Source organism: Saccostrea cucullata, unplaced genomic scaffold, assembly GCF_032062105.1.
Source record: "Saccostrea cucullata isolate Sc308-1 unplaced genomic scaffold, CSIRO_AGI_Scuc_v1 ctg8222, whole genome shotgun sequence".
In the NCBI taxonomy this organism is placed as follows: Eukaryota; Metazoa; Mollusca; class Bivalvia; order Ostreida; family Ostreidae; genus Saccostrea; species Saccostrea cuccullata.
In genome coordinates this window covers 15,444-28,689 of record NW_026926916.1, presented here as the reverse complement: position 1 = coordinate 28,689, position 13,246 = coordinate 15,444, and the positions used below count along the sequence as shown (strand labels likewise).

Genomic DNA, 13,246 nt, shown 5'->3' with positions numbered 1-13,246 from the left:
TGACTCGGAAATGGTGGCCTCTGAAATTGTAATGTTTTCACTGCATTATCTACTACTTCTAGTAATTTAAAATCTGAAACAGCTAAGGTTGCAGATATTCTTAATAAAAGCTATAATGAACATAATACATTATCCTTGTCGATTGAAACTATACATTATAATTTTAAGACCTTAAATTTAATTTCAAAACAGTGAAACTTTTGGGTAAAATAAATCTTACCTCATTGCTGCAGACCTTTTTACAGAGAGCAAACAAGCTGTCATTTCCAAAGGCTTTTTGCAAGGCAACCATTTCATAGCAACAACATCCAAAGCTCCATATATCAGACTGTAAAATTCAAAGCAGGTATTAAGGAAGGCCCACACTTTTACGGATCCAGTTCTAATTTTACACATCATTATAAAATTCTGATTTTCACTTGTCTATTGATATAAAATCTTTTTGGGTGATTAAAAATGATTTAGCAAGCATATATTTGTTTATTATAGTGTTATTGTGCATACAATTTAGCATTTGATATACATTATTTATGGAAATTAACTCTTTGCACTCTGTCCACAAGATCTATATGTCATTTAGTACACACACATGCAGACACAAATTCTTAATTGCTTTTATGGACCTAAATCTTTTCAATTTTCTTATAAGCAAACTAACCTGAGATCTACTTTTATTGATTGAGAGGCTGTATCATCCATTTAATTTTTACTTTTTACAAATTTTGCAATTATAATAGAACAAAATGATATTCCAAAACTGGGGGTATACGTCTTCAAAAGACTGTTTTGTTAAAATTCTCTGGTCAACCATAATGAAGTATGTGTTTTTGTTAACAATAGATATAATTCTTAATAGTTTTAAAGAAAAAATGGCATCTAAACAGTTTGGATTTTGAGAATTATAAAAAATAAAGATATTTTGAGATTTTTTTCTGAAAGACATGGACAGATTCAACATCAATTTGTTAATGTTTTGCAGTAAAGATTTCAAATATTCTCTTGGCAAATGAATATTTTTGATCTTCATAAGTTTTAACATAAATTTGATGTGATTTGGCGATAACTAAATGAAATATATATCATACTTCTTTATGTTCAATTTTGGCTGTTGAGTTTTTAGAGGTATGTGCTCTGAGACATATATGAAAATTAACCTGCAAAGGTATGTCTTTTATGGGTGTTTTAATTAGTTTAAGACTTATTCAAGGTATTCAAATTAAAAAATTATCAGTTTGACAGAAAATTCTGAAAGTACGGACCTACCTTAAATAAACTTTTTAAAACTCAGTAACATATTATATGCTGTGGGTATAACTCTGTTGCTTAACATGCTCAAGCCTTCTTTGCACAGAGGATTTATAAGGCACAAACCCTTCTGTTCCCTATCCCCCCTCCACCAATAATTGATTCTGAACCCCGCCAATGCTATTGCTATGGTTATACAAGATAAAAAAAATTATAATCATGAACCTCCTCCGATAATGGAAATCACTGGTTCAAATTTGTCATAAGTCTGATACATATATTAGTATCTGTAATGAAAAGTTATACACATTACTTACTAAGCTACTTCGTACTTACTTTGTGGTTATAGGGTAAATGTTTGAATAATTCTGGGCTCATGTAAGCAGGTGTCCCGACAAAACTCTCCGCTTTACTTTGATTCAGCTCAAGTAACCTAAATGTAACCAACAATGCATTAGAAACACTGTAACAGACAATTGTACCTTTTTTGGGAGGTAAATTTGTAAATTGCTCATCAACATAAAGTCGATCATTATAAATCTTTATCCACAAATTTACATACTGTACCAAGAAAACCTGAATAAATAAATGAAATACGTAATTTAATGAGATTAAGCTAAATAATTCTAATAAATATTAATCTTTAGAATACCTATCTTCAATCTCTACATCAATTATGAACAAAATCACAAAATAAATTTTGATTGATGCAAGGCTCATGGACAGTGTATATACATACATTCTGAGTAATAACCACATACTGGACTACTTACTTTGCGATGCCTAGGTCTCCCAGCTTCAGAGAAAGGTCACTCATCAGGAAAATATTCTTGGCTTTCAGATCTCTGTGGAGAATCTTCTGTCCGTGAAGGTACTGATAAACAAACAAAAGACATAAAGTATTAACTTATAATGGCTACAGACATAATAAGTCACGTTCACATGTGTGCACTTAAGGCCTTAGAGCAGTGAAGGATCTTTTTAATGCCAGCACCTACTGTGACAGAGGACATAATTTGATATGGTATTATTCAAAGAACCAGTGTCTCCACACAATGTAAGGATCAAGTCCTTATTCTGAGACTCACTGTGCCAAGCAAATGACCACATGTGCTAGTGAAGATATATGTGCAAGTAAAGGAAAAGTTAATGAAACATGTACATTCACTCACAAGATTTACTTTTGCAACTGTATGTAAGAACAATACTCTATCTTTATAGCTTGAGACTAAATTCATAGACAGGATACATGTACATGCATAAGGTTCTCAAGGTCAGACGATGCAAGAAAGTGTTCAAGAAAATTTTAAAATCTGCCAATATATGTACTGCATATGAACTTCAATTGTCTTAATATATAACCCCTAGTAGTACCAAGTACTATATCACAAAAAATTATCTGTGGCATGGAGGCATATAGAAATTAAGAGCTAATGAGTATATATATCTCCTGGTTGTACATGTATTTAACCTTGTGATTCAACTTCTAAAAAAGATGAAATGCATATATCTTTAATGAACTATATATGTAAACACATTCTAATTTAAAGTAAAAGATGAATTTCTACACATACAATAACAAGATGTGTACCTGTAGTCCTGATGCTATCTGGTAAATCCAGTGACAGATTCGAACTTCAGGCAGACTCTTCCCATTTCTGTTCCTTAAATACACCTCAAGGTCACCCCCATCACAGTATTCTGTTACTATATTTAGACACTCGTCATCTTCAAATGATTCGATGTAGTTGAGAATGTATTCGTTTCGTACCTTGGACAGAAGTTCTGCTTCTCTCAAGGCCTGTGTTCGCTCTGACTCTTGACCCTGAAAGTTGATTCTTTTCACAGCATACTGCAAAGAAAGAACATTGTTATATTTTCAATTTGTACCCAATACAATGTTTATCACGTACATTACACACTTAAGGCATGCCAATTTTTTTTTTTTTTAAATAAGAGAATAAAATTGAAGAACTTCATTGTGTTTTAAAAAGCTCCAAACATGACAAACAATGTAACATGCTTTTTGTAAGTATGAATTTGAATATAATTAAGGTTTTGCAGATTTCGATCTGAGCAAAGTTTGCATGAAGATTGAAACGAATTACATAAAAAGTAATTAGATATTTAAAGCTTCTTTATTTATTTATATTCTATTAGTTTTAAACAAATAAAGGGACATTGGGGAAGTAAATATATAGAAACATGGAAATGTGTAAATGTCAGCATGGTACTATACAGAATGGGGGAAATCCCTTGCAAACCCAGGTATGAGGTGACGTAGCAAACAATGAACATGTTACAAAATTCGATATACAGAAAACAATTTCAGAGGACAATGATATGATCATCATCTGGAGATTGTCAATCGAAAAGTCAATATATTAAGACCTTCAAAATCGGAATTCCCGCTGATAACTTATTACCCTTCGATTCTCCTTGTCCTTGATCAGATACACAATGCCGAAGGATCCGTTGCCAAGAATCGCTTCAAACTCTAAAACTACCTCCTCCTCCTCCATAATAACATCTTTCAGAACTCTTTATTTCTTTCCGGGGTTTAGTTGTGACATGTTGACATTTTGCACATGGGTGAATGGCTTCCTCGAGATTGTAAACAAATTGATCGACGTCGGTGAGGTGTTTGAAATTTTGCGTTGACTAAAATCAAGAATCCTAACTGTTATGAGAAAAAATCGATTTTCATTTTGATTTTAAAAAAAATTTAAAGGTTCTTACATACATTAATACAATGTTCTTCAAGGATTTTGATTTTTTTTAAAAGATCATTTCAATTAAACATATATTTTAATTTGATATATGTCAAAACCCAAGAAGGGACTTTCATTCTAAATAAGGCTTTATTCAGTCAATAAAAGAGCAATAGATACGGGAAAAGCCAGTCAAAGCGTTCCCAATTAAAACCGTCCCGGTCAAAGCGTTCCCTGATTTTGGTCAAAGCGTACCATGATTTTGGTCAAAATGTCCCCAAATTTTGGTCAAAGCGCCCCCTGACATATTTTATAGAAATATAATGCTACAAAACAGCCCCCTAATTTTGGTCAATGCGCCCCCTGATTTTGGTCAAAGCGCCCCCTGACATATTTTTATAGAAAAACGAAGTTTCCAAAGCGCCCCCAAATATTGGTCAAAGCGCCCCCTGATTTTGGTCAAAGCGCCCTCTGACATATTTTGATCGAAAAAACGAAGTTTCCAAAGCGTCCCCATATATTGGTCAAAGCGCCCCCTAATTTTGGTCAAAGTGCCCCCTGACATATTTTTTATAGAAAACGAAGTTTCCAAATTGCCCCCAACTATTGGTCAATGCGTCCCCAAATTTTGGTCAAAGCGCCCCCTGACATATTTTTTAAACGAAAAACAACGTTTGAGGTTTGGTCAAAGCGCCCCCTGACATATTTTTATAGAAAAACGAAGTTTCCAAAGCGCCCCCAAATATTGATCAAATCACCCCTTGATTTTGGTCAAAGTGCGCCCCCAAATTTTGGTCAATGCGTCCCCTGATTTTGGTCAAAGCGCCCCCTGACATATTTTTTAATGGAAAAACAACGTTTGAGGTTTGGTCAAAGCGCCCCCAAAAGTCAAAGCTACACTACAGGTGTATAAATATAAGGATAAATCTATAAACTCGGTGGATACGATCAAGGAAAAATTTCTAATCAAGCTCATAAAAGTGGGTAATACTAAAATATGCCTGCCGACGCCTGCCAGGGGAAAATACGCCTGCCGAGAAAATGTATAGATTACGCCTGCCGTGTTATTAATGGAATTAATTGAGTTTTTGTTAGATATATTACTTCTTTAGACCCTGTAGTTAATGTTTTAGGAAACAACAATAATGTTAAAAGCACAGAATTGGGTTTTTAATCGTTTTAAAGTTTGCACACGGCGTGGAGCATGCCTGACGAAAAATCTAACGCCTGCGGCGTTGTTTCTCTAATTTCTCATTACAATATTTGAAATGTTACTTTGCAAAAGTATTTGGTTAATATTTGACAAAAAATTAATCAAAAAAAAATTAAATATATATTTTATTCATTTAGTGTTTGATACAAGAGTATATAGTATTAAAGGAGATAAATCTTACTCAGGAACTGCTGTGTGAAGACCATGGACATCATGTTTTTTCTTTCTTTCTTTTTTTAAGAAAAATATTATTGGTTTCATATTTATTTATAGAATTTACAATGACTCAGGAGCACATATGCAGTAAAAACTTTGCGATTTACGGGTTACCGTAGTTGTTTTGAATCAGAATCTGAAATATTTAATGTTAAACTTTTTAAACATCAATGAAATAATTATTATTTCCGATTTTCATGTTATATTAACTTATTATATGCAACAAAGTTATAAAAATAAATACAAAATTTTACAGGTAAGAGAAATGGTATAATTTAAACTATTCCTACACATCCATGTATACATCAAGCAGAGAAGGAAATAAACGAAATGAGTAAGAAAATCAGCATGTAATGTAAATGACATGTGTACAAAATATCGTTTATACCTGTATGTTCAAAATCATTCCTTTTCATTCATTTAGAGAAAAGGAAGATAAGGTAAATCAAATTCTAATGAAAAAACAAATAAGACATGCAGGCACTTGATGTTCCACACATCTCGAAAAAAAAAACAAAAACAAACAAACTTGGAACCCATACCTAGTAATTCGGTATGGGGTTCTATTTTATCATTATTTCAGATATAACGTCAAAGAATAGTCGGTAGAGTAAAATTTACTGAAAGCATGATGTGTTTATACTACATGTATGTATGCAACATGTATAAGAGATCTGGGCTGTCATGGAAATAAACAAAACTTTTAAAAAGTTACTAATTTTCAAAATATAAAACACATTAGTTTTTTTATCTTAATTAACATTTCAAAGTTTCACAATATCTTAGTCTAGGCAAGAACTCGATGATTTAAGAAAAGTGATGAAAGTAATCTATTTTATTCATTTATTTCAATTAGAGAGAAAATAATCCATTGAAAGTTCCAAATATTCTCGCTATATACGGTATATTATTTTTCTATCAACATGATCAAAATTCATTATTGTTAAAATTTGTTTACAATGATATGAATGTCTGAATTCATGTTTACTGTGTATACACGGACTTCAAATCTCAATGAAACTTAATAATCGATCTTCCTACCTGTGCGTAATATTATGTGGTATTACATAATTAGGTACATTACAAGTGAGAAGATTGGCACGTGCGCTATACACACTCCAAGGTGGGAAATCATGAACCAGAACCACAAAATCAGAATTAGTAAATATTTACATATCTGATTAAATAAATGAATTTTAAGAAAATATGGATGAAGGAAATTCCGAATTTAATACAAATGCATGTTTATCAAAATGTTGAAAAGATCGTCAATTTACATGTATAAAACATACCACACAAACTATTTACGTTCCAGAGCTGCAAATAATTTTTTTTTCAGTTCTTCCTCCTCAGATAAGTATTGTAGAAATTGTTAAAATGGTTAGTATTGTAGAAATTTTTATAATGGTTGCACAATCTGTATATCATGAATCAATTTACATGATCTTCATGGATGGTTTCCGTGGTTATTTCTTTCTTGTCTAAGATTTGGGTCTTGGACATATCTAGTTTTAAAATTCATAAAACATTTCTTTTTTAATTAGTTTGTTTTACATACATCAGCTTCAATGTTTATAAAAGTTAAGTATTTACGTCTTCTTAGACGAACAGAAAATATAAGGAATATAAAATATTGTAAAGTAGGAGATATCTCCTTTAATATTACTGCAAATCTCGTGTGTAGATTTTTATAAATAATTATCAAACATTTTTTCTTTTTTTGATTTGTTTATAATTAATTAAATGACAACCAAATAATTTATTAAAGTCATATATATATATATTTTTTTAAATAGTACATAATAAAAGAAACAACACCGCGGGCGTGTAGATTTTCTCGGCAGGCGTGCTCTAAGACGGAAGCAAATTATAAAACGAATAAAGCATCGGAAATGTGCTTTTTAAATTATTTTTGTTTGGTAATACATTAAGTAAATAGTCCATTAAATTAATATATGTAATAAAATTAACTTTAGTCAATAAATAACAAGGCAGGCATATAGATTTTCTCGGCAGGCGTATTTCCCCTGGCAGGCGTATTTTAGAAAGCATAAAAGTTCTCAGATGTTATTGACACCTAGGGGACACAATTTAAGTTTAAAGTAGCAAATGTACGTATATCTAATTGACCTTGAAATACTTCGGAAGTACTGCATGAACCCCCCCCCCTTTCCAGTTTAATAACATCATTTTTTTTCACACAATTTTTAACTGGGGGCGCTTTGACCAAAAACAGGGGGCTGTTTAGAAACTACGTTTTCCTATCAAAATATGACAAAATATGTCAGGGGGCACTTTGACCAAAATCAGGGGGCGGTTTAGAAACTATGTTTTTCTATCAAAATATGTCAGGGGGCGCTTTGACCAAAATCAGGGGGCGCTTTGACCAAAAACAGGGGGTGGTTTAGAAAGTTAGAAACTACGTTTTTCTATCAAAATATGTCAGCATGGTCAGGGGGCGCTTTGACCAAAATCAGGGGGCGCATTGACCAAAATCAGGGGACGGTTTAGAAACTACGTTTTCCTATCAAAATATGTCAGGGGACGCTTTGACCAAAATCGGGGGACGGTTTGACCAAAATCAGGGGACGCTTTGACCAAAATCAGGGGGCGGTTTTGTAGTATCATATTTCTATAAAATATGTCAGGGGGCGCTTTGACCAAAATCGGGGGACGGTTTGACCAAAATCAGGGAACGCTTTGACCAAAATCAGGGGGCGGTTTTGTAGTATCATATTTCTATAAATATGTCAGGGGGCGCTTTGACCAAAATCTGGGGATATTTTGACCAAAATTATGGTACGCTTTGACCAAAATCTGGGAACGCTTTGACCGGGGCGGTTTTAATTGGGAACGGTTTGACTGGATTTCATAGATACATGTATTCCTTGAGTACTTTTTATTAACTGCCGACAATCTTCTTTTGAAAGTTAACTTGTCGAGTTTCAGTTATTACCAGCCAGGGACGTAGCAAGGGGGGGGGGGGGGCAGGGGAGCCTGCCCCCCCCCACTTTTTTTGCCAACACTACTTTTACTATTGAAAATTTTCATTGATATGCTGGTTGCCCCCCCCCCCCCCCCACTTTATACTAAAGTAAAGTAATATGAAGGAAATATAGTATTGTACATGTAAGCTTAAAAAATGGATATTGAAAGAAGTGGTAGTGAAAAAAGTTTGCATCTACCCCCCCCCCCCCCCCCCCCTCCCCCCACGAAATAGGATTTTCGACTTTGGGCAATCCCCCCCCCTTTTTTTTTTTTGCTTGTCAACTTTTTCAGGTAAGTAAAAAAAATTACAGTGACTGGTCCCCCACTTTCAAAATCGATGCTACGTGCCTGCCAGCATTGGAAATTATATATATGATGCAACGCCAGTCTCTAACATTTTAATGACCTATGGCCTGATCCAGTAAAGTTAATTTATTATAACCCATAAAAGTCTTAAGTTTCCCTTTGCATTTCCAAAAGGTATGCATAAATTTATTCCGTTAAAAAATCTGTTTACAAACTCACAATTAGTTTTCTGATAGATTTCTTTTACGTAATGATTATGTACAGCTTACTTCAGGTAAATGATCCAACATTCACGAGTTTATCATAATGTTACTATAATAATGTTCAAGTTATCTCCCCCTAACCTTCTACTCAATGATTTTATGCAAATTCTCAGTCATCGTCACTTAGACACAGGTTTAATACTATATAAATCTTTCTGCTATCGATAGCAGGTCAGTTAGCCTCGAGTATGTACTCGTACATAACTTAAGTTCTTTTATCGACTCAAGGTGATTCACTAATCTTCGGTACCGTTTGTTGAAGGCCACTCAAACCTGGAGAGATAACATGCTCCATGGAGATATTGCATCTAGACACATCCCTTTCTTTTCAATATCAAGCATAAAACATGTTTGCAAATCTTAAAATCAGTTTTCTGATAGAATGTTGATGCCTCTGCCAGAAAATGGTCGGTACACCAGGGGCGTCGGCAAAGGGGCGCCACACTTTGTCAATATCCCTTTTCCGGACGTCTCTACTATGCTGTTAGAGATAATGAGCTGATTTTCGGCTTTTTTCTTTATACCGGTATTTAATAGCGGTCAGAAAAGTTAAGCAGAGATTCATTGTGTCATGATTTGCATTTTGCTCTTTTAAGTAGCTTTTTTTATTTCTAAATTTTAAAATGATTTAAAAGAGTGTTAATTTAATCTATTTGCTCTGGTGTTCTCCAGGTTTCCAGCATTTCGCTCCACACAGTACATGTAAATCAAAATCGAGCCATTTTGTGCCTAAATCTATTATATCAAAGAATTTATTAGGTGAATAACCAATGGAATTCAAAGGAAAGAATTATGTCGAATGGAAGGGGGGCATTTTTCAATAACAGGTCAACATACACGTACACGTAGCTATATCTGTAGCATCACAATTAAGGCGATCTTGGACTGTCAAGTTTTCTGACTTTATCGGTGTTAGTGCAGACACAAAATATTGGAATCCTCTGAAATCAGATAACTTTCTTTCTACTTTATCAATCAAAATTTTCTTTCACCTACTAAGTATTGTAAATTCTACAGTATCAATCGCCGGAAGAGAGATTCTTCCATGTAAAGCATTTTTAATGATTACAATCTACTATTATGCTGATGCTGTAACTTGTGCAGTATCATGCATGCCTCATTCCCTCTCATCCCAGTTAACAAATGACTTAGAATTTTAAGTATACAGCTTTAAATGTAAAAGATTTTAACCCTGAAACTACAAGCCTTGAAATCGATCATGATCAGATATGGTTACATGCAATAAAAATGCCTATCTGCTATTGCGTGAACCTTATTTTCGAAACTTTTGCATTAATACTGCTCAAGTGATCTTCCCCTAACTTTCAGCTTGTTGGTTTTAAAGAAATTCTCAGTCCTCATCACCCAAGAACGGGCTTTCATTCTAAATAAGGCTTTATTCAGTCAATAAAAGACCAATAGATACATGTATTCCTTGAGTACTTTTTATTAACTGCCAACAGTCAGTTTTGAAAGTTAACTTGTCGAGTTTCATTAATTACCAGCATAGGTAATTATATGACGCAACACTAGTCTCTAACATTTTAATGACCTATGGCCAGGTCCAGTAAAGTTAAGTTATTATAATCCATAAAAGTCTTAAGTTTCCCTTTGCATGTACCAAAAGGTATGCATATATTTATTTCGTAAAAAAATCTGTTTACAAACTCACAATTAGTTCTATGATAGAATTCTTTTACGTAATGATTATGTACAGTTTACTTCAGGTAAATGATACAACATTCACGAGTTTTTCATAATGTTACTATAACAAGAGGCCCAGGGGCCACATCGCTCACCTGAGCAATTGGCTAGGAAAAGCACAGATCAGATCAGAACTGAAAGTAAACTGGGAGGGGGGGGCTTGAATTTTACATTCCTTCCACCAAGGGGGTCATGATTTGAACAAATTTGAATCTACACTACCTGAGGATGATTCCCTATAAATATAATGAAGCCTGGCTTTGAAGTACTTGAAAAGAAGATTTTAAAAGGTTTCCCTACATGTTCCTATGTAAAACTTTGATCCACCATTTTGGCCCCACCCTTCCCCCGGGGGTCATGATTTGAACAAACTTGAATCTACACTACCTGAGGATGATTCCACATAAGTTTCATCTTTCCTGGCCCAGTGGTACTTGAGAAGAAGATTTTTAAAGATTTTTCCTATATATTCCTATGTAAAACTTTAATCAGCCATTTTAGCCCCACCCTACCTCTGGGGGTCATGATTTGAACAAACTTGAATCTACACTACCTGAGGATGATTCCACATAAGTTTCATCTTTCCTGGCCCAGTGGTACTTGAAAAGATTTTTAAAAAATTTTCCGATATATTCCTATGTAAAACTTTAATCGGCCATTTTGGCCCCACCCTAACCCCGGGGGTCATGATTTGAACAAACTTGAATCTACACTACCTGAGGATGATTCCACATGAATTTAATCTTTCCTGACCCAGTCGTTCTTGAGAAGAAGAGTTTTAAAGATTTTCCATATATATTCCTATATAAAACTTTGATCGGCCATTTTGGCCCCACCCTACCCCCGGGGGTCATGATTTGAACAAACTTGAATCTACACTACCTGAAAATGATCTCACATGAGTTTCATCTTTCCTGGCCCAGTGGTACTTGAGAAGAAGATTTTTTAAAAAATTTCCTATATATTCCTATGTAATTTTTTGATCGGCCATTATGGCCCCACCCTTCCCCTGGGGGGTCATGATTTGAACAAACTTGAATCTACACTACCTGAGGATGATTCCACAAAAGTTTCATCTTTCCTGGCCCAGTGGTACTTGAGAAGAAGAGTTTTAAAGATTTTTCCTATATATTCCTTTGTAAAACTTTAATTGGCCATTTTAGCCCCACCCTACCCCCGGGGGTCATGATTTGAACAAACTTGAATCTTCACTACCTGAGGATGATTCCACATAAGTTTCATCTTTCCTGGCCCAGTGGGTCTTGAGAAGAAGATTATTTAAAAATGCCATTAATTTTTCTCCAATTCATAATTATCTCCCCTTGGAAAAGGGCCTGGCCCTTCATTTGAACAAACTTGATTCCCCTTCACCCAAGGATACTTTGTATCAAGTTTGATTGAAATTGGCCCAGTGGTTCTTGAGAAGAAGATGAAAATGTGAAAAGTTTACGACGACAACAACGCCAACGACAACGACAACAACGCCAACGACAACGACGACAGACAACGGACAAATTTTGATCAGAAAAGCTCACTTGAGCCTTCGGCTCAGGTGAGCTAATAATGTTCAAGTTATCTCCCCCTAACCTTCTACTCAATGATTTTATGCAAATTCTCAGTCATCGTCTCTTAGGCACAGGTTTAATACTATATAAGTCTTTCTGCTATCGATAGCAGATCAGTTATCCTCGAGTACATACTTGTTCATAACGTATTGAGTGACAGTGAGAATTTTGCACGGCACAGTGCATGAACATCAAAATTCATCCTTTTTGTACCTAAATCTATTATATCAAAGGAATTTAATAGGTGTATTACCAACGAAATTCAAAGAAAAGAATGATGTCGGGAGACATTTTTCAATAACAGGTCAACATGCACGTACATGTATACATACCCATATATGTAGCATCACAATTCATGCAGTCATGGACTGCGAGGTTTTTTAACTTTATCAGTGTTAGTTCAGTCACCAAATATTGGAATCCTCTGAAACCACAGAACTTTCATTCTAGTTTATCAATCAATTTCTTTTCACTATTTTACATCTAGTTGTAACTTTACCCGATGTTACGTGTTACAAAATACTTTGTGGGTTTTCTTATTCCGGAGACGATGTTAAGTAATACTTAAGGCAGAAACTGGGGAGATCCAATCTTTGTGGGTTGTTTTGGTAAGAGGGAAATCTGTTACAAATACAATTAAAAATCAGTACCAATCTTTTGCATATTCTTTAAATATTAAAACTATTTTATACCAGAAAATGACCTCTGTTCATTTCATTACTATTGGTTGCTCCTTCACCCTCACCAAATACATCTTTTTCCAAACAATCAAACAGCAGACTTCCCATGCATCTTTTTCTTAGAACCGTACATGTACAGGTTAAAAGTTCAACTCCTAGTGGTCAGCATCTCTTCAGAGCTCACATCTGTTATCTCTCTTAGCCGAATAAAGCAAAGACACAAAATTGTGTTACAATCTTATTGTTTTGCAATTTTTGTTATGATACTGTTATCTAGTGACATTGATACTAACCCATTGACATACTCATTGTCTTCTCATACAATAGACCTTACATCGGCGAGATGTCCACTCAG

At 34.4% G+C, this 13,246-nt stretch overlaps 1 protein-coding gene and 1 pseudogene across 1 annotated transcript; one reads left to right on the top strand and one right to left on the bottom strand.

Annotated features, from left to right (window-relative positions):
* Positions 1 to 220: 220 nt before the first annotated feature.
* On the bottom strand, positions 221 to 3,862 carry LOC134272928 (uncharacterized; the record flags this gene model as incomplete). Its single annotated transcript, XM_062755104.1, has 5 exons — positions 3,672 to 3,862; positions 2,837 to 3,097; positions 2,019 to 2,119; positions 1,582 to 1,678; positions 221 to 328 (listed from the first exon to the last, which is right to left on the bottom strand). Coding segments are annotated over exons 1-5 (663 nt in total), but the record flags the coding sequence as incomplete, so codon positions are not given.
* Positions 3,834 to 13,246, top strand: part of LOC134272926 (uncharacterized) — a 24,615-nt pseudogene continuing 15,202 nt past the window's right edge.